The sequence below is a fragment of the Centropristis striata genome, chromosome 19, assembly GCF_030273125.1.
Source record: "Centropristis striata isolate RG_2023a ecotype Rhode Island chromosome 19, C.striata_1.0, whole genome shotgun sequence".
NCBI classification, from domain to species: Eukaryota; Metazoa; Chordata; class Actinopteri; order Perciformes; family Serranidae; genus Centropristis; species Centropristis striata.
The window spans coordinates 23,743,970-23,766,524 of record NC_081535.1 but is presented as its reverse complement, the minus strand read 5'-3'; the positions used below and the strand labels follow the sequence as shown (position 1 = coordinate 23,766,524).

At 38.7% G+C, this 22,555-nt stretch overlaps 1 protein-coding gene across 7 annotated transcripts in view; it reads left to right on the top strand.

The window, feature by feature from the left end:
• The window catches only part of megf10 (multiple EGF-like-domains 10), a 94,178-nt gene that overhangs the window by 34,748 nt on the left and 36,875 nt on the right, over positions 1-22,555 (top strand). For all 7 annotated transcript variants that reach the window (XM_059357814.1, XM_059357816.1, XM_059357813.1 and 4 more), the window contains 4 exons: positions 11,508-11,754; positions 12,996-13,116; positions 15,197-15,333; positions 20,770-20,982. In XM_059357814.1, coding sequence (XP_059213797.1) covers positions 11,508-11,754; positions 12,996-13,116; positions 15,197-15,333; positions 20,770-20,982 — 718 coding nt within the window. The remainder of the gene's footprint in view (positions 1-11,507; positions 11,755-12,995; positions 13,117-15,196; positions 15,334-20,769; positions 20,983-22,555) is intronic.

The window sequence follows — 22,555 nt, the reverse complement described above, 5'->3', positions numbered from 1 at the left end:
CATACATCCTAATTTTATGTTTTCCTTTATTCATTTTTAATAAAATCCCTTTTTTATGTCACTACTCTTTTAATGCACAACATGGGTCAAAAATGACCCATATCATTTTTTTTAGCAAAGTAGTTTGCTAAGCTAACTACTTAGCTAACTTCTTGGGTAAGTATTTAGCTAAGTAGCTTGCTAAGCTAAGTACTTAGCTAACTTCTTGGCTAAGTTGCTTGCTAAGCTAACTACTTAGCTAACTTCTTGGCTAAGTATTTAGCTAAGTAGCTACTTAGCCAAGAAGTTAGCTATGTAATAATACAGAAACTTTATTTCTTCATAAAGTATGAGAGGAAAATGGAAATAATGATCTGTTGTCATCAAAAACAAGAAGAATACTTGGAATATTCAATCATAAAATAAGTTGATATCAAAAGATAGAGCACAGAAACACATAGCAGCATTAAATAACATGAAGGGAATGAATGAGGGTTTTTTTTGACCCATGTTGTGCATTAGAAGGGGTGTCAATATGTTGTGCATCAAAGGGTTAAAATGAATTAATCAATCTCATTTGATTGATGGGATTAAATGACTTTTTTCATTCTTATATTTGTTTTACCATGTCTAAAATGGACATTTTCTGCCTTACTTAGTAAAACCTTTATAGAATAAATAATTTCTGTTAATACATTACAGAACTGGTGAACTGCATCAAGCTGCAATGCCTGTTTACATTTGGTCAGCTGTAGAGCTGGGGGTGGAGCATTCATAGCCATTTAACGAAACCACTTCTGAAAAGGCTTCTCCTTTTTTTTCCGGCCCTGTGTTCACTATATTTATAGATTTGTGCATAAAGGGTGACGCCCTGTAACATCCTGAACACGGCAAAATGAAAAGAAAAAAGAAAGGATCTCTGCAGACACCGAAGCCACGCCACACTTCTAGTGGATCATAAGGGATGATGGAGAGGGAGTACTTTTGTCCTGCATAATATTTCTTTAAACTAATATCAGAGATTAAATACCTCACTTTATTAGATTTGAGGTCATAAGCCTGGTTAACAGCCATAGTAACTCTACACTGTTTGTAACTCAGGCTTTCTGTTATGAATTTGTAGATTTTAAGCCAAGCTGAGATGGCACTGACTTTGCTAAGACATCATCAGGGTTATTTTCAGTCAGATTTGACAAAGCTCCTCCAGAGACATAGAAGACATCATGCCACTGTTATCACAGGTTGAATAGTACTAACCATGAGAAGTAAACTGATCTTCATCTGTAAAACTGATGGAGTTTACCTTTAAAGATACACTTCTCTTTATTTTGTTTCTGTTTTTGTGTTGTTTTTTTTATTTGGCTAGTGATACCACTTAGGACATTAAACAATTTGTGAGTGCAATTGGGAACAATTTTCTTGTATAGAGACACTGAATAATGATGAGATAGTTTTATTGTACAATACACTGCAAAAAGCCAGCTCTCAAAAACAAGGAAAAGAAGTACAAAAATTAGGTGTATTTTGCTTGAAAATAGCAAAATTATCTGCCAATGGAACAAGAAAATTTGGCTTGTCAAGACTTTCCAAAACAAGTAAAAATATCTAATCTCAATGAACCCACAAATACCTTAGAATTAGTGTATTCTAACTAATAACAAGTGCATTCTTGAGTCTAATGATTTACATGTGACCCATTTTCTCAATATGTTAAAAAATATTCTTGAATTATATATTATATTTCTTGAAACCAGCAAAGTCCTACTAAAAAATAGTGTACTTTTCTTGATACAGCAAAAAATATTTTTCTCTGTTTGTCGAATATTTTTCTTAATTTTTTTTTTAATTAAGCAAAAAAAGTAGAATCTTTATATCAAACAAGTGAAACAGTCTAAAATAAAAACTGCTTACTAAGAAGAAATATCTTATCAGACAAAAAATAAGCATATATCCCCTTGATCTAAGATATTTCATCTTACTTAGATTTCAGTTTTTGCACTGTAACAATAATCTCTCAGAAAGGAAAACTGCAGGAATGTTACAGATGTTTTTTCTCATTGAGAATCCTGCGCATCAGTGTGAAAGGCGTTTTCTGTTCCCATGAGTGCACCATGCCTGGTAGACTGGGTAATCACTAAATAGATGGAAAAACATCCCTCCCCAGTGTGGACACTCAGAGCTGAGCCAATCTTAACAACTGGTAGCTCAAGTTACTGGCTCAAGGCCTTTTCTGTACTTGACTGACTCTTTCCCCCCTGAACTTACCCTTGGTATGAGGTGTGAAGAAAGGGTTTTTATTTATTTAAAAGATGATTCGTATGCAGAAGTTTCACTGTCTATATCTGGTTTTATTCACTGCAGAAGATAATGAACTCTGGATAACAGTATGAGGTCTTATAGACAGCCTTGTGACCAAACCCTGCCACAGTGCAGGCTGTTTTGTTCACTGCATTCTTGAATAGGCCGATGAAAGAAAACAGTCTGTTCTTCGGCAAGCAGATGAGGAGCCCCAAGCTCCTGGAGTTTGGCCTGTCTTTAATCTAGGTCAGGTTTCACAAAGGTACCAGGATGGCAGATTTGAATGCAGGAGGGTTTTTACATGCGCATGGTATTATCTCCAATCTCCTCCTCCCCTTTGTCCCTGACCCTCCCCCCTCGGTCCTCGCACTGTTTGCCACACAGTGCAAGACTGCCTAAGGAAAAGGAAGTACGGTATGCACTTTTTTATCAGGTCAGAGTGAAGAAGGCTAATGCGGGAAGAATAAAAGGAGCCTGTTAATCCCTTGAACAACTTCAGAAATGTGAAATGGTTGGAGATGGTTGTGTTACTCTGTATGCTGAGCACATAAACACCAGGCTAGTTCTGCACAATTAATCGAATTTTAATCGTGATTACGATTTTGGCTGCCACGATTAAATTAACCTGATCGTCAGCAATATTTCCACTTTCAAATGCTGCTCTCCTGCATATCTTATCATTTAGTAGGTTGAAGGAAATTGTAGTCCTTTTCATAGAAGAGGTTGGGATCACTCATACAGTCCCTGACAAAAGTCTTGTCGCTTATCCATTTTTTAGAAACAACAGCTTATAACCTAACTTTTAATTAATCCATTGGTTTTAGAAATGGCTCATATGAAAGCTAAAACCCTCCCAAATTATGTTTAATATACTAAAATAAATTTGCTTCACTGAAGAAAGATTGATCATTTAATGAACACAGAAAGGTCAGATTTTGGCAAGACAAAAGTTTTGTCGCCTACAGAAAGTAATGTCAAAATTGAACAAATAATTTCCTTCAAATACAAAAATATGTTGCATAACATCAGTGAATTAAGTAGTGGTGCTGTGAGATCCATATTTAATATCTTGTATGACTTCCATGAGCTTGAAGGACTGCATCCATGCGGTTCGACAATGATTCATACAATTTATTGATGAAGTTATCAGGAATTGCTAAGAAAGCAGTCTTACATGCCTCCCAGAGTTCATCAAGATTCTTGGGTTTGTCTTCTATGCTTCCTCTTTCATTCTACCCCAGACATGCTCAATGATGTTCATGTCTGGTGACTTGGCTGGCCAGTCCTGGAGCACATTGATCTTTGCCTTGAGGAACTTTGATGTAGAGATGGAAGTATGCGATGGAGCACCATCCTGCTGCAAAATTTGACCCCTTTTATGGTTGGGAATGTAAGAGGTAGCTAATACTTCTTGATATGTTAGGCTATTGATATTCAAATCTCTCGCACACCCCCATACTGGATGTAACCCCAGACCATGATTTTTCTGCCACCAAACTTAACTGTTTTCTGGGTGAATCTCGGATCCATGCTGGCTCCAGTAGGTCTCCTGCAATATTTGCTATGGCTGTGATGTAATTCAACCGAAGATTCATCTGCGAAATCCACCTTCTTCCACTTTTCCAGCGTCCATCCTTTTAGCAGGCTGTGGGCCTTGGCAAATGGCACACATTTTTTTAATTGGCTCTTGTTAAGTGCTGGTTTCTGGGCACTGATTCGACCATGGAGGCCATTTCGAGACAGAATTCTAGAAACTGTTCTGGTTGACACGGGGACTTGAGGTGACCAGGCCTGGTGGAGCTCTGCTGCAGTGGGAAAGGGGCTGGCCTTGGATTTTCGAGCAGTTGTCTTGCGGGGTCTGCCGGACCTGGGCTTGTCAAAAACATCTCCAGTCTCTTCAAACCTTTTTCTTATTCTTTGCACTTGACGCTAAGATACATTAAATGTGTCAGCCACCTCAGCAGTGGATCTGGTCTTCAGCCTCTTGATAATCAACACTTTGGTCTCAGGGTGAATCTTAGGTATGTTGTCAGAGGTCAAGTTGCAGTTGATGTGAAGGTCTGGTGTGCTGGGGTTCTTTTTATACACACCCACTTATTGACTGATTAATTATTGATCACAGTTGAGGCTGTAATCTAGGTTTGGGTGCATCATATGACAAGGCGACAAGACTTTTGTCTTTGCAAAAACTGACCCAGTGGGTTTTACCAAGCTGTGAATGTTAGAATGCTTTTCAGCAGTTTCGTTTGGCACCAAAATCTTATTTCAAAAGCTGTTGGGATTAAAATGAGCCATTTCTTGTAAAAAAAAAAAATGATTAGAAATATATTTGAGGGGCACTTAAGGTCAACTTGTACCCAAGCGACAAGACTTTTGTCAGGGACTGTACATGTACAACATTAAATAGACAGCAGATGTATTCCAAAAAACATGTATTCATAAGAAAGCAAAGTCACAAAACACACAATGTCTAATCAAAGCATACTAAATACAAGTGTGTGTCAACGGGCATGCATGCTTGCGTGCGTGCGTGAGTGAGTGAGTGAAAAATTGTAAATGGCCTTATCATATGTTGAGGAGTGGAGGTCAGAAAAAAGAATCGTGCCAATTTTGAATTCCTCTTCAAAGGTGTATATTGCATGTGATCTAGTGTGCCAGGTTAGAAAGGTAATCCTGTGTGTGTGTCAAGCAATACTAACATTCAACGTAGTGGCAAAACTACCAATAACCGAGATATATGTCACAACAATAATACTCAATAACACTGTTGAGAAATGTATTGAGGAAACCTTTAAAATGAGCGTGGCCACGGGGGCCGGAGGCTCATTAAGAAGAGTAAGAACAAGTTGAAGCGGCACAGTCCTCCAGCAGCAGTCTTTCCCAGCTGCAGAGTCAGAGGGGATGTTAACCCCTTTGCGTCCAGTCTGCAAATTGCTAATAGGCTAACAGTACACCCTTAGCGACAATTTTTCAAAAAAAGCGACTGGCAACAAATCCAGCGACTTTTTCTGCTGTTATTGGAGACTTTTGGAGACTCGTTCTTACTCTTCTTAACGAGCAAACAAGTCGAAGTGGCACAGTTCTCCTGCAGCAGTCTCTCCCAGCTGCAGAGCCAGAGGGGATGTTAACCCCTTAGTGTCCAGTCTGCAAATTGCTAATAGGCTAACAGTTAGCTCTGTAGCAGTACAGTGTGTATGTGCTGCTGCTGCAGGGGGTGTTCACTTAGCGATCTCTGTGTACAACAAGCACCAGACACTAAAAACTGTTCCTATTGTTTGTTTAAAAGTAGTGCAATAAAAATACAGATGTTTTCCCTAACATGATGAATAATTGTGATTACAATATTGATCAAAGTAATCGTGATTATCATTTTGGCCACAATCGTGCAGCCCTACGTTATTGTTTGTGTGGTCTCTAGGACCCCTGTGCCGAACGGGTACTATGTGCTGCCTTTGGCTGACTTCCAACAGCGGCACACAGACCCGACATGAGAGAAGATCTCTGAACCCAAACAGCAAGGATTTATTCTCCATAGTTTGTTTGGCATGAACATGTAGAGAAAGACAGAGAGCCAGTGTGACAGCAGCAGAAAGTTACTGGAGAGGTTGCATATCAGGTTTCAGCGCCTTCAGCTGACACGCCCCTAGCATTTCACAGCAGAGAATACTTCTATTTTTTTCCACTATTTTAAAACCACATTTTTTACATTTGCCATTTTTTTCTGATTTGACTGGGTGTTTAATAACACATTTTTCTGTGCTGTGAAAAAAGGTCAAAATAAAACATGTGATGAATTATTATGTCCCATTGTATGCATACTGCATGCAACAGTACATACTTACATCTCTTCCACATCAGCAGTTTAAGGTATAAATTATGACATATTAATATATGTACATCTTTTTATTCACCACCCCTACATGATTGACTAGATGATAAATAAGCTCATTATTCCAAAAGTCATGAAGAGAAAAATGTGGCTAGCGCGCAATTTAAAATAGTCAGTTGTTCAGCATCAATCGTTTTGTTAGGATTATGATATCATCCTTTTAAAATTATATTTATTTTTTTGTTTAGTCACACTGTTATTTCCTTTGGGCTACACGGTGGTGTAGTGGTTAGCACTCCGTGTCAGAGTGGGTTCTCTCCGCACTGCAAAAACCAACTGACAAAAATGTGAAATAAATAACTAGAATTAAGCAAATACATTTTTAAGAATTTCATAAGAATTTTTTTAGTAAAAAGTAAAAATATCTAGGCACTGGAAAAACAATGATGTCTTAAAATAAATCCAAAAATACTTATTTCGAGCAATTGTAACTGTAGTAACATTAAAATAAGCCAGTAATATTTGAAACGAGCATGCTTTTTTCTCATTTCAGTATCTGTGGGTAGATACTGGCGGTAAAAAAATGATTTTTAAATTGCATTTAAACTACATGCAACTAAAACTCTCAATTGGAACCAATATTTTAGGTAAAAACTCACCATATTCAACAGTTGAACAGATTGAAAAGCATGAAAAAGCTCACAATGTCAATCCTAAAAACAAGTCTTTACACAAGACTGAAATCCCTGTGAAGAGGTTATTCACTCATTTTAGTTACAAAAAGACACATGTTCTTAAAATAAGCACATGAAGCTATGGTCAGTAGGTAAATTATACTCAAAATAAGATAATTAAGATACTATTGCTATATATAAGAAGAAAATACTTGGTAGGCTTCATGTTTTTTGCAGTGCGGGTCCTCCGGCTTCCTGCCACAGTCCAAAAATATGTAGTTGAGGTTTAATTGATGACTCTAAATTGCCCATAGGTGTGAATGAGAACGTGAATGGTTGTCTGTCTCTATATGTCAGCCCTTTGATAGTCTGGAGATATGTCCAGGGTGTAACCTGCTTCTTACCAAATGTCAGCTAGGCTCCAGCCCCCAATGACCCAAGTTTGGATAAGCGGTTAAGGATTATTATAGGATTGTTATGGATAGCAATAACATTGGTTCAAGACATCATTAGTAAGTTGAAAAAACTGCTCTTGTTCATGGAGTGACAGTGCATCTGCTCTCTGCCAAACACCTTAAACACAAATCCAGAAAGAAAGTCTCATCTGTGCTTAGACCACATGTCACCATCACTGCAATCACTTTTACTGCAGCTGCTGTGTGTATTTTCTAGCCAGAGTGCTGAAGCCACGATTAGCTGCTGAGGTCAGTCACAGCCTGCAGGATCCCACAGAGCAGATGTGAAACCGTTTTTATTATTTAGCAGACACACTGTACAATTACGATCAGATATAAAGTCAGAGATTTAGAATGTTTGGGATTGAGGACTGGTGACCAGTAATACAATACATACATGCAACTGGTTCATTTCTCTGTAGTGCAACATGAACAACTACCGCCACATTGTTGGGGTTCTAATAGGGCTGCACAATTATGGCCAAAATGATAATCATGATTATTTTAATCAATCCTGTTATCACGATTATTAATCACGATTATTCATCATGGTAGGGAAAACATCTGTATTTTTATTGCACTACTTTTAAACAAACAATAGGAACAGTTTTTAGTGTGTGTACAGTGTGTCTGGTGCTTGTTGTAAACAAACAGAGATCACTAAGTGAACACCTCCTGCAGCAGCAGCACATACACACTGTACTGCTACAGAGCTAACTGTTAGCCTATTAGCAATTTGCAGACTGGACATTAAGGGGTTAACATCCCCTCTGGCTCTGCAGCTGGGAGAGACTACTGCAGGAGGACTGTGCCACTTTGACTCGTTATTACTCTTCTTAACAAGCCTCTGGCCCCCGCAGCTCGTTAAGAAGAGTAAGAACGAGTCTCGAAAAGTCTCCAATAACACCAGAAAAAATCGCTAGATTTGTCGGCAGTCACTTTTTTGAAAAATAGTTGCTAAGGGGGTCTGAAAAGTTGCTAAATATAGCAACAAAGTTGCTAAGTTGGCAACACTGCTTACAAATGTCGCGTGTTGTTGTGGCGTCGAGTACTCCGTCACATCCTGCTTAGCGCTCGCTCGTTATTTATTTAGGCAACTTCATGAAACCTTAACTATGCGTTCGCCCCCTGGTGGTTGGTAGACTACTGGTGTAGAAAGTGCTTGATTAGATATGCAGGAGAGCTGCATTTTAAAATGGAAATATCGCCGACGATCAGGTTAATTTAATTGTGGCAGCCAAAATCGTGATCATGATTAAAATTTGTTTAATTGTGCAGCCCTAGGTTCTAATGCATAACAACAAAAAAATAAGGTACTTCAAACTGTTTACAATGGGATGGATCAGAAACATGAGCAGTCGGATGGTTACTTTTGTGGAAGAGAAAACAAAGGTGAAAGGTACAGACAAGACCCAAACTGTCGGTTGTCCATCTACTCAGACTTTTTATTAATCGATGACTAGACAGAGCAGCACGTTGTCTCTCCTCTCTTTCTCACTGTGTTGTGCACATGAAGGCACAAGTGAATCAGTGTCATCAGGTCATTTTGTCGGAAGCCTGTTATGATAAAAGCTTATGTGTTGTGTAATGTATGTGTTATGCTAAGCTAATGCTTCAGTTGGTGCCTTGAAATAAACCCATCAGTTACTGTAGTTAGCAAAATATTATCACAACCAATACAAATGTTGGACAAAACAATTTAATTCAGGCCCGAGATTGTATAAACTAGAATAATCCTTAAATGGATAATGAGCAGTTGAAACTGATGTGACTACAGTCACAGCATAGGCTATAAAGTCTTTATCTAAACCTACAATTTCTGACTTTTTCCTAGTAAAAAATCTCACTGTCCCCCTAAACCTAATTTAGACTTTCATGATGCAGAGCCCCATAATGAAAGGCCGGGCCCCAAAGGAGCAGTAACAAGATGAAAGACTTGTAGATCTAAACAACACATTCTCAGGTTTTCCAGTTTACTGTGGCTACACATGGTGATGGGAAGGCCAGACAAATGGCAGAGCCGGCTCATGTACAGTAAAGAAGGTGTGGTCTGATTAGGACTGTGATCCAACAGCCAAAGGTTAATGAGGTAGGTTCAGGTCATGGCCTTCCTGGCCGCACGGTAATGACAGTAGTCGACTCTCTTGCTAGTTGTCGAATCAGATGCTTTTCATGTCAGTAGTGAGGAGCCAGCTTTGGTTTCAGCCTCGAGAGCTTGATGAGGCTTGATGACGATGTGGTCACACACAGCTCACCGTAAAACCTCAAACCTTCAAACAGTGGCGCTTTCACTGCAAAAAGCCACCTCACAAAAACATCAAAAGTACAAAAATGGGGGTGTATTTTGCTTAAAAATAGCAAAATTATCTGCCAATGGGACAAGAAAAAAGAGAAAAATATCTAATCTCAATGAATCCAAAAATACCTTAGAATTAGTGTATTCTAACTAATAACAAGTGCATTTTTTTCATTCTAATGAAATACAAATTAACTATTTTATCAGTATGTTAAAAAGTATTCTTGAATTAATAATAAGTAAATGCTAGAGCCATCATCTTGACATAATGATATGCATATGCATTATATTTCTTGAAACCAGCGAAGTCATACTTAAAACTAGCGTACTTTTCTTGATATAGCTACAAATATTTCCATCTGGCTGCTTGTTTTAAGTATGTGAAGAGGTAAAGTTATGTATAAGTTATGATTTGTTAGTGATGCTTGAAATAAGAAATGATTACTTTGAAATAGCAGTTTTATACTTGTAAGTGTTGATGAAACAGCTTTGTAACTTTTGATATTCTAGTTTCAAGCATGTATTTACTCAGTATAGGTCATACAATCTCAGTAACAAGCTGTAATATCTGATTTAGATAATTAAGGACCAAAACACTTAAAACAAGTGAAACAGTTGAACATAAAAGATGCTGACTAAGAAGAACTATCTTATCAGTCAAAAAATAAGCATATATCCCCTTGATCGAAGATATTTCATATTAGATTTCAATTTTTGCATCTCTCTCTCTCTCTCTCTCTCTCTCTCTCTCTCTCTCTCTCTCTCTCTCTCTCTCTCTCTCTCTCTCTCTCTCTCTCTCTCTCTCTCTCTCTCTCTCTCTCTCTCTCTCTCTCTCTCTCTCTCAACGTCAATCTGATCCCAGGCTCCGTGTCAGTAATAGGAACAATGGTGCACCTTCACACACACTATGTCTATATCAATTCAATTCAATTGGCTTTATTGCCATGAAAAAAAGATAACAGTATGGAAAGCAATATTTACAATATATTATTATAATTATATCATTCATTTTAAAGGAGTTAAGAAAAGAAAAACTAATAACAATAAAAGAAAGTAATACTTACAATCATCTCTCTCTCTCTCTCTCTCTCTCTCTCTTTCTCAACGTCAATCTGTTCCCAGGCTCCGTGTCAGTACTAGGAACAATGGTGCACCTACACACACACACACACACACACACACACACACAGCTAAACTCTTCTGGTCTGCTGCTCTCTCGCTCTTCCCCTGCACCCCCCACTCACTCTGGTGGTAGTATAGACTAAATCTTTTTCAGAAGTCATTACAATTGGACTCGGGGGGTGGAACAATATTAGAGATTAGATTAGATTTGATTTTATTAATCCCACAGCGGGGAAATTTCTTTGTTACAGCCGCAAAATTTAACTTGCTTGATTAATGAGGCACATCTGTAATTCAGAGTGAACAGTCGAATCCTTAAAGTGGATAAAGTGACATTATTAGGAGACCAAAATGTTGCTGTTAACTTTGATGAAGTGAAAACACACAATTAGCTGTAGAAGTGACCGGTCAATCATATAGTAGCCCTGCCCTGAAGCATCTCTTGCCATATCATATTATTAAATCTAAATAACACCATAATTTAGAAAATGAACGTCATGCTGTATTGAAGACAACTTAATACTAACGATTGAGACCATAAACTTGTTTTGAGAGTGTTTAATGGGGTCACAAATACAATCTGACTCATTTTCCCAACCACTAGTTGCCTCAGGTTGGCCATTACAAGGAATGCAGATTTAATGCACTTCTGCATTGGCTTCACCTTCAAGGCTCAGAGGTTGCCATTTGGGTGGTAGTATGAGATTGACACATTGAAAGATGAGAAAAACTCTCTCTCAGCTTTTATTACATAATAACTTCTCTTGAAGCTCAGCAACAGTCAACAATGACAGCCTGTGCTGCGTTAAACATAATTTATGAAATCTTGATTATTTTGTTCATCTTCCTTTCAGCTTGTGACAGCAACCACTGGGGTCCCCACTGCAGTAACAGATGTCAGTGCCAGAACGGTGCACTGTGTAACCCCATCACTGGAGCCTGTATCTGCACACCTGGATACAGAGGCTGGCGCTGTGAGGCTCAGTGTGAAGTGGGCACCTATGGAAATGGCTGCCAGCAGAAATGCCAGTGCCAGAATGGAGCCACCTGTCACCATGTTACAGGAGAATGCAAGTGCTCACCCGGATACACTGGTGCTTTGTAAGTCAGAGGACACAATGTGTGAGAATCTGTTTCAAATTTATAATAGTAACATTAAAATAAAAGCTCCGTGCCCAGTGAGAGACACTTTTATGCTTGCTTAGCAACAAATTATGTACCGTATTTCCTCAATTTAAAGCCGGGCCCCTATTAATTACCGGCCTCATTTAGTAATTTTTAGTAAATAAAAGCCGGCCTCTTTTATAAGCCGGGTGTCTTAGCAGTGTTATGTCAAAGTCTGTTCCCCCGTCGATATGTGAACCCCTTACCTTATCCTGCACCAACCTGACCCCTGACCCCAACCAGTCCTCCTTTAAGTTGTTAACATGAGCCCAAGTTTACCTTAACCCCAAACAGTGATCTCTACAAGGCCTAACCTTAAACTTAAATCCTAACTCCAACCGCGGAGGTGATGCTACGAAGAACACAATTCAGGAAACATCATTTGAGGGGTAACAGTTTTCCACACAACACCTGTGTTTTGAAGTTTGGCCACACAAGTTAGTACTGTAGGTAAATATGGTTGTTTATCCCGCTGTCCTAGTCATTCTCTGTAAAGTCGAGCTGTTTACACACATTCTTCTGGGCTTTTTAGTATTTTAGACATTTTAAACCCTGCTTAAAATGAACATTCAGCGTGCTGTTCATTGTTTGTTTACATCCGAGTACTTCCAATATGGCTGACATCTGGGTAACTGGTTACAATGTTAAACACTCTAAAAAGTGCCAGTCAGAGCTGCTCTGATTCTCTTTTTTTTAATAAAAGCCTCCTTCAAATAATAGCCTGTCCCTATTATGAGCCAGGTCCCAAACTGATTTTTTATTAATAGAAGCCCCGGCTACTATTTGAGGAAATACGGTAGCTATGTTGCCAGATATGTTAACATGCATGATAAATGTCAAAATCCTGTTTGTCAAGTGCCTTTGTCAGTTGTATCAGTTGAGAACCAACTTTATATAAAAAAAACCAAGCAGCTTAATGACATGGTGGTCACCGGGTGGCCTTTTGGATGTCTGCTGAAGTTACGGTTCCTCGCCCGATAAAAATTAAAGAATAGTATACATTTTCAATCAGTTCTGTGTTACACCTTTTGTCTTTCTTCAGTCCAACCCATTACCACCAATGTTTCTCTTCTTTTTTAATTTAAGGCCAAAAGACATTGTTTACATGAAAGAATATCCTGTTTTTGAGTTAAAAGTGACGTTTCTTACAGGATATTGTTTTGCTTTTTTCTTCATAGCTGTGAAGACCTGTGTCCTCCAGGTAAACATGGGCAGCAGTGTGAGGAGAGATGCCCATGTCAGAATGGTGGAGTGTGTCACCATGTGACAGGAGAGTGCTCCTGTCCTGCAGGATGGATGGTACACACCCCTAACTCTTATTGTCGTTCATTCTACCAATGACCATTTTAAAGATTAAATGTGTAATATTTGGATAATCAATTTACATTATCAACAGAATGTGGAAATGACGCATGACGTTATCTCACAGTTAAATGTTGTGCCTCACGGAGCAGTACTGAGTCACTGTAATGTCCAGTCTGTCCTCAGATTGGGTTTTTCGTCAGCGGCTGGGGGCGGGGCTATCTGACCAACAAAACCAACTCAGTACCATTGAAAGAGACCAACTAAAACGTGTATCATTAATTTATTTGATTCGTCTAACTGCAATGTGATATGGGCTAGCAGGCTAATGCTAGCAGGCTAGCGCTAGCGGGCTATCGGCTCCAAAGATTAACATCTTAAGTTCATTGTTAATAAGAATGTATTTGCCGTCCATAGTGATTAAGATGAGCAGCACAGATGTGTTGTGGAGTCTGCCGTTGTTATTATACTGGCCGAGAGGGCGGAGACATATACGGACGTTGGCAGTGACCCAATGACGTGGCTCTAGAGCCTGTGGAAAACCAAACAGGTTCAGAGCTGGTTTGCAAGTTGAACTAACTGCGAACCACACAAGCACTGGCCAGACTCCGGCTGGGCACAGGCTCCTGGTCGAAAACCCCCAAGAGAAGACGATGACTTACCCCTAAATCCCACTGCATGCGTAACGGCCCTCCGTCAGCCCTCCCAAAACACTTGCGCAGAGCTTCTATTTTTGACAGTCGACGGAGCACGGCGCATCATTTCAGCACAGAGCAGATCGTTTGGGGCAGGAAGTCGTGCACAGACACAAAATAAAACATCCGGTATATTTTCAAAATAAAATACCTCGGGTTCACGGCGCCGGACACTCTGTTGTAAACAAACAGAGGTCGCTAAGTGAACACCTCCTGCAGCAGCAGCACATGTACTGCTACAGAGCTAACTGTAGCTAACTGCTGCTAACGAGGTCGACCGGCTTGCTAGCAAGAGGCTCTTGTTAACAAGCCGGCCGACCTCATTAGCGATCGCTAAGACGGAGTCACTGGATTTGTCTCAAGTCATTGATGAGGAGATATTGATTTTTTTTTTAGGTTATATCACTTGATTACGCGTGAATTTGCGAGATCTCGTGCATCCTCGAGACTCCGCTGTCCGCAACAGCTGGACAGATCCGGTGTGTGTGACTGCGGAGATACGCAGCCGTTGCAGACGGATCCGTTTCAGAGTCGTAATGCATCCAGTGGAATTCAGGTGTTAGACACAGATACATTGTTAACCTACTTATTCAGCGGTGGCATGAAGTATGCCCACCAAGTGCCCAATTGCAAACTGTTCTTTGGTGTTCCACGCCAGGAAAACGGATTCCACATCCGCACCAACTCTTTGCTGGTCTTGAACCAGGAGTTTTTTGAAGGGAGATAGCAGGTCAACAGCAGAAATTACATAGAAGCCTGCTCAAAAATAGACTGGTCAATATTTCTACTAATATTACTACAGACTCAGATGGTAACCAGAATGCTTGTTATACCGAAATGTTGTTGCTTTGCCTAAAGATTCTGCATTCATATTCAGTGTCTGTTTTTAGAAATTACTACAACAGCAGACTGTGTATGACATAATCATAGCTAAGATGGTGTACAGAACCTGAAAATCCTGAGACATGCTAGCAAGTTACTTTTTGAGCCACATAATGAGCAGCTCCTTAAACATATTTGATAAAGTTAAAGAGTTACATGGTGATTCAACAAGAAGTTCAACAGACATGCACATGCACCTCACTATCTTGTGGTCATAATATGAAAGGAAAGGAGCTCTGAATTCTGAATTCTCTCTCAAGAAGAGTTTGATTTTAACATTATAAGCTACAATACACAGTAGAGGAGCTGTATTCATAATTAGGTAAATGGGTTCATTATGTTTTGAGTCGTTCACAAACAGATCAGCAGTCATAGAAAAAATAAAGATGTGTATTCAAAGATTTGAGGAATGAAAGTCGCTCATGTGACCAACAGTTTATTTCTACTTTAACAGTTTATTACCAACTTTATTTCTACTTTGTTTGGTGTTCTGTGTGCAGGGTACAGTGTGTGGACAGCCATGTCCAGAGGGGAGATTTGGACAAAACTGTTCCCAGGAATGTCAGTGTCACAACAATGCTTTCTGTGTGTTGTCCACTGGACAGTGTCTCTGCAGCCCTGGATACATGGGAGAACGGTAAGAGCAGCCTTTACAATATGAAATTCAGTGTAGACTGTTTATAGTGATAAAGCATATTTACAACTTCAAGTTCAAAGCTTTTGAAAACCTTCACGTGTTGCACATGTAAATGAATACAAATATCTGTGAAGACTTTTTGCCTTAATATACAGATAATGAACCCATAAGAACCCAGACCCAGTAATCCTTAAAGGAAAATTATGGGGGATATACCAGAGACCAAAAAAAAGACACAAAATGACTAAAAAAAGACGCAAAAAGACACAAAATGACAAAAAAAAGACAGAAAAAGACACATAATGACCAAAAAAAAGAGACACAAAATGATTAAAAAAAGACACAAAATTATGAAAAGACACAAATTGAGTAAAAAAAAAAGACACAAAATGACCAAAAAAGACACAAAATGACCAAAAAAAAGACACAAAATGAGACCAAGTTGACCACATAGAAAACATTTATGATGTTTTTTTAAATGCTAACCATCAGTGTCAAAGATCTGTAATGTGACATATACATTACATTGGGCATTTATTGTATTTATGTTTATGATATTTCTTATTTTGAAATGAATAAAGTAGACACATTTTCTGCTAACAAACTCAAATTTGCCTTTTTGTTTGCATCTCCATTTCATATGTCATAATTGTGACTTTAATAGTGCTGTTTAACGACAAATTCCATTTCAGATTTGTTTTTAAGTAACAAAATAATAATAAATAAATAATAAATAAATATGAATATAAATAACACTGCCTCACTGGACGGCTTCTCAACAAGCTACTGCAGCTGTAGAACACTGAACAACAGACTTATGTACTTGAGAAAACATACATGGTGCTAAAATACAAAAAAAGCTGAAGGGAAACAAAACTTTTCTCTAATCAGCACCATGTTTGTCTGTTTCCAGTCACAGCCACGTTTTGGAGAAGTCACTTCTAGTCACAGTTACATGACTGTCACCACACCAGGGTGTTGAGTATGTGTCGCTTAGGGACTTAATGAGTTAATGTGAAGCATAAAGCTGAATATGGGAGATTCTAAATTCTAGATTTAAAGGGTTTGTTACACCTGTGTCACCGTGGGTTCTTATGGGTTAAATATGTCACTAGTGCAGAGCAGGACTTTTACTTACTTGTGATATGAGGCATTTTTAAAGACTATCTCTATCTTCATTAGAGAACCCAATGGGCCACAGACAGGGTAGGATAGTGAGATCTTTGGTTTTGGTATTTTTGTAGACACAAAAAGAAGAATGACAGTCTTATTCTAAAATGGCAGAAGGCATGGCCTTGTTGTCCTCACTGGACCTGATTATGACACACTGAAGAGTAAAACGAGCAAACAACATCCAGATCAAATCATCTGTGTCTGTCTCACTCTTTCACATCCTCCAGAGGGAAGAGAAAAAACAAAACCAGGAAGGACAGTCAGTGTTTTCACAGACAAATCTGAGCAGAGCGCCAAGCAGGGCTTTAGGTCCATATAATTAGCAGTATCAGAGAGCACACAACATATACTTAAGCAGACCAGTGACGAGACAGGAATAGCCCTTCCAAGTGCCCTTTCATGAGTAAATAAGGGTTTAAGGGAAGACAAACGTCACAGTATAGCACTGCTTAGAATTGGGCTGGCCATGCCACACCCAAACCCACTGGAACTGGGGGCAGCAGTGTGTCTCTGCTTTTTCACAATGCTGAATGTGGATTATACGCTGTGGTGTTAATATATCAGAAAAAAAATAACAACTGTCAAGTGAATGTTTTGAGGTTCACATTTGCCGTTTTTCTTTTTCTTGCCTGGTGGGATAGGAGCAGGGCATTTCGTTTTGAGCCCAGCTTGATTTGGTGGTTGGACTGATATGTGTTTGTACTGTAACCATGGAAGAGATATTGAGGACCCAATGCATTATTTTCAAACTGTTAGTTTGCAAATGGTTTGTTTTGGCCAGCTGCAGCCACATTTGCTGATGCTATATTCCAGTAATGACTGTGATTTAGACTGAGCTGTGGAACCACCACAGGGCCTGTGTGCTGCAGCAAGAAGTAGGCAGTCACTGCTTGACAAAAGATGGCAATGTGTTTTATATAGTCTGTAGGTCCAACACCATTCAACAGCTGGATATCTCAACATTGTCACAAGTTGCATATCATAGACCCCAGAGTCTTGGGCCAAACATTAAGAAGGAGTTCAGGGGATGGATGAGCATACAATGTTCAGGCAGGTTTATATCCAAATGTGCTGCAAATTTAACCACATTTTGAGAAAACAGCAAAAGAAAATGGGAATAAAAGCTTGTTTTAATCCAATTCCAGGAGTTTTAGGAGTTGGTTCATAATACACTCTTAGAAATAATTTAATGAAATTGTACCTTAAGGGATACATCATAGGGGTAGTACTCTCTAAGGCAGTGGTTTTCAAAGTGGGGGCCGCGGCCCCCTGGGGGGCCGCCAGGGGGCGCTAGGGGGGCCTCAGAAAATTGGAGGGAAGATGAGAAAAAAAAAAAATATTTTTTTTATTTTATTTTTTTAATAACCATTTGTCCTGAACCGTACAATACGTAAACTGCCGTAATCGTCGGATTCTCAAGTTCAGCTGCAAATTCGGCATGACGACGTCATAATCTGTGTAGACAGTTGTTATCGAATTATTGAATGGTAAATAAAAGTAAGAAAATACATTCTAAAAGTTGATGTTTATTTGGATATTTTGTAGCATTGTCGGTGGGGTTGGGGGTCCCCGGCCAGAAGCTAATGCTATTTGGGGGGCCTTGGCAAGGAAAAGTTTGGGAACCCCTGCTCTAAGGTACCACTTTTGTACGCTTCACATTGACTTGGAAACATATAAGTACCTTTTTGGCCCCCCAAAAAGTACATACCTTGGGGTCCAATAAACAGAAATAAGGGTACAGTATGAGTCCATTTCTGTCTCTTAATGTACAAATTACATTAATGTACCCCCAAGGGTTAATTATTGGAACTCAACTAACTCCTGACTTACTCTTTTGAGGGCTAAAAAGGTACATATATTATATGTTCCCAAGCTGATGTCAAGGGGAACAGCTGTACCTTTGAGGGTACTGCCCCAGTGACAGGCAGTTTCACCCATAAAGGTACAAATTCAGCACATTATTTCTGACAGTGTAATAAGCAGTAGGGGGCACAGTCAGAAAAGCATCAATCATTGCAGAAGCAGAGAGTGCAACAAGATGATCTAATTAAAAGAGCAATGTAGAAAACAGGTGCATTTATCATAAAACTGGATGCAGCCACGCTGCTCAGACATGCATTCATTTCTCTCCAGTGGTCACTCACTGTATTGGAGCAACAATTTATTCACTCAATTTTTTCTCACATTTTGCCTTTATCGATACACCAACTTATCCATCTCAAGCATAAAATACTTTTTTTTTTTAAACTTTTTTTTTGTGTTTCCACTCAGGTTTCCACAAAATTTGTCTAACATCTCCTTGTTGAGGTGATTACTGATTGCTGATTCATTACTATGGCCACATGAATTGGAAAAAAAGCAGCAAGGCAATCAGCTCGACTAAAAACAAGCCTTTCTTTCAAAATTATTTTTATTGGATTTTCCTTGGATGCGTAATTATATCAGCTGTCAGAGCACACATAAGTTTATCCAATACATCCATAGACTAGGCAAGTACAAAATAAATGTAAACACCAAAGTTATATAGTCAAAATATACAAAAAGAAAACAAACAGAAAAAAAGCAAATAAATGAATGAAGATAACCATATATGAGAAAATAATAAAATGAAAAAATACAACAATAAATAAATAAATAAATATAATAAAATGGAATAAAACAAGCTGGTCTGGGCACGCCACATTTTGCCGTTCACAGGATTCATGTCTTGGGGTTGTCCATCTGTCCATCTGTCTCATTCTTACAAGTGCAATATCTCAGGATCACCTAGAGGAATTTATCTAAATTTTGCACAAATGTTCACTTGGACTCAAGAACGAGTTGCTTCAATTTTGGATGTCAAAGGTCACTGTGACTTCACAAAATATGTTTTTTACCATAACTCTTATGACAACATTTCACACAAACGTCTATTAGTCATTAATCATTAAATTATGGCAATTTTTATCCAGTAGGTCACAGGTCAACGTCACTGTGACATCATAATCTCTTCTGTCCATTATTACAGCTATTCTCAACCTTGGGGTCCTGACCCCAATTTGGGTCGCAAGATGATTTCTGGGGGTCGCCAAATCATTTTGGAAGTCAGCTCTGTCTCCACTGTGTTAAAGTGTTCATGTGTTAATGTCTTTTTGGTAATTTAATGTCTTTTTTTGCCCATTTTGTGTTTTTTTTTTAGTCTTTTTTGGTCATTTTGTGTCTTTTTTTTTGTGGTCATTTTGTGTCCTTTTTTTTGTCATTTTGTGTCCTTTTTTTTGGTCATTTTGTGTCTTTTCTGGTCATTTTGTGTTGGTTTTTTTGGTCAATTTGTGTCTTTTTGTGGTCATTTTTTTCTCATTTTGTGGTAAATTTTTGTCCTTTTTTGGTTAATTTTATGTAATTTTTGGTCAATTTGATTCTTTTTTGGGTAATTTTGTGTCTTTTCTGACAAATCCCAAAGTAGCAAGTTATTACTTTCCAAGGAGTCTCTGGCTTGAAGCTGACTGTTACACACTCAGGAGGTCAGAATGGACCTTTAAACTTATAGCAAAGGACTTAGATCAAAAGTAACAATAAAATATAAAACAAATAAATAAACGCACAGACAGAGAGATGTTTTAGTTGTTGTCTGCTTCATTATTTGTCCAAAATTTGTTGTATCAACTGAGTGTATGATCTGAACTGTGTGTGTGAGATGGTGTTCAGTGAGTGGGGGTCACGGACAAAATGCATGTTAAATTGGGGGTAACAGGTTGAGAACTACTGCATTATTCAATGCCATAGCTCAGGAAGAGAAGGGGATATATTGGTCAGATACTTGCGTAATGACACTGAGCTGATTGTAGAGATAATCTTTTAAACATTTGTGTAAAGCATCTGCATTTTAGAATTTGTAGCTTTTTTGTAGCAACAATCAGTGTCTACTATCATGGCAACATGAGTCTGGACTGATTACTGAAGTAATCTGCAACTTGAGTGGTTGACAGAGACATACAACCACAAGGCAGTAATTCTAGTTTATTATTAACATGTAAACAAGAGATGGGAATTTACAGTTTGTTATTTACAAGTAGTAACATACATATAACACAGTATCATTTCTCAATGATTGACTTTTAGTCACTTTTAAATGATCTGGGACTAAATGTATTCAGTGACCACAACATTTAAGATTCATGTTGTACATGTTGTAACAACAGGGATTCAGTTCTTTTGAGAGAACTGTCATTGATCACCCCCTTTTCATATAATTGACAATGAATATGTGTCTCTTGTTGTTAACAGGTGCCAGGATGAGTGTCCAGTTGGTACTTATGGCGCTGGCTGTGCAAAGACGTGTCGCTGTAAGAACAACAGCAAGTGCTACCACACCAACGGAATGTGTCTGTGTGAGCTGGGGTACACGGGGGAAACATGTGACGTCCGACTGTGTCCTGAAAGACACTACGGCATCCGATGTGATAGGAAGTGTCCATGCTACACTCAGAACACACTCAGGTACACAGTGCCTGGTGTTATTGTAGATGGGGTCAATGGATCCTACCAGTTTTGAACATCTTGAACAACAGAGATATGTTTTGTGTTTAAATATGTTTGTTTTTTTAGTCAATGTGCTAACTACGGTGGCCCTGAAGTGCAAATCACAATGGCAAATCAGAAAACACAACAGTTTTCTGTTTTGTTGTTGTGTTTTTTGATTTGTTGTTGTGTTAAGTAATTTTTTGTTGTGTTTTTTGATTTGTTGCTGTGTTAATTTTAAGATTAAGATTAATTACTTTATTAATCCCACAATGGGGAAATTCAAGCTCTGCATTTAACCCATCCTTTTTTACATACAAGTGAACACACCATGCAAGGAGCAGTGGGGAGCACATAACTGCACTCGGGGAGCTGTGCAGGGGGGTTAGGAGCCTTGCTCAAGGGCACTTCAGTCCTTGACCTGTCAGTACCGGGATTCGAACGAAGCCCGATTCCTAACCTCTAGGCCACGGACTGCCCAAATTCAGTAATTTGTTGTTGTGTTTTCTGATTTGTTGTTGTGTTTTCTGATTTGCCGTTGTGATTTGCACTTCAGGGTAGCTAACAGATGTTAGGAAGAAGTATTGATGTGTTGTTTGTCACTGTTAACCCTGTAGACATGTGACTGTTGTTGAGCAGTAGTCAGCCACAGCTGGTGGCTGCATGTGTCTGCAGAGAACAGCTGTTGTGCTGCCCCTCAATGGGAGCGCTGTGTCAGGTGCACCAGTTGTCAGTCAAAGACAATCACTGACAAATACAGAATACACTTACTGCAGATGAATGTGTAGCTAATGTGTTTCATTTTCCTGTCTAGATAACGTTGAGTAATAAATGAAATAAAGCACATATAACTTTGGGCCTCAGTCCTGCTCTCAAATGTGGCAGTACCAGTCGGGTTCAATCTTACTGACCGGGCCAGTTTCTGCTTCCAAATGTATGCTCTGAATCTGCTCTAAACAACAAGAATGTGCATTTCCGGATAAACACACAATGATCATGTAGTGTAAATTTAATAAATAATAATAATAATTAGGGCCGGGACTCAATTAAAACAATTAATCTAATTATTTGGAGGCTTTGTAATTAATTAATCGAAATTAATCGCATATAAATATTTGACCTGAGAACAGTGAGAAGTAATTTTTTTTTACATGGATTTTTAGTATACCATTGAATAATGACTGAATACATAAGCTTAAGCAACAAAAATATTGTTTATTTTTGTTCAAGTCCAACAGACCAGTGCAATTTTTGCCATGAAGTGTAGCAATAGCATATTTAGAAATATAGTACATTTCAGAAATTCAGGTAGCCTATAGGTAGGTTACGGAGCCCCTAAAGGGACATGGAGAAAATAAAAAAAAAACTTTGGTATCTCGTGAGCACGAGAAACATTTGTCGTGCTCACGAGATACTTTCTCGTGAGCACAAGATATTTTCTCGTGAGCATGAGATAGTTTCTCGTGAGCACGAGATACTTTTCTCGTGAGCACGAGATGCATATTGCATGCGCGCATGGTGTCTGTAAGAACACCCTCTGCATTTCAGCTTG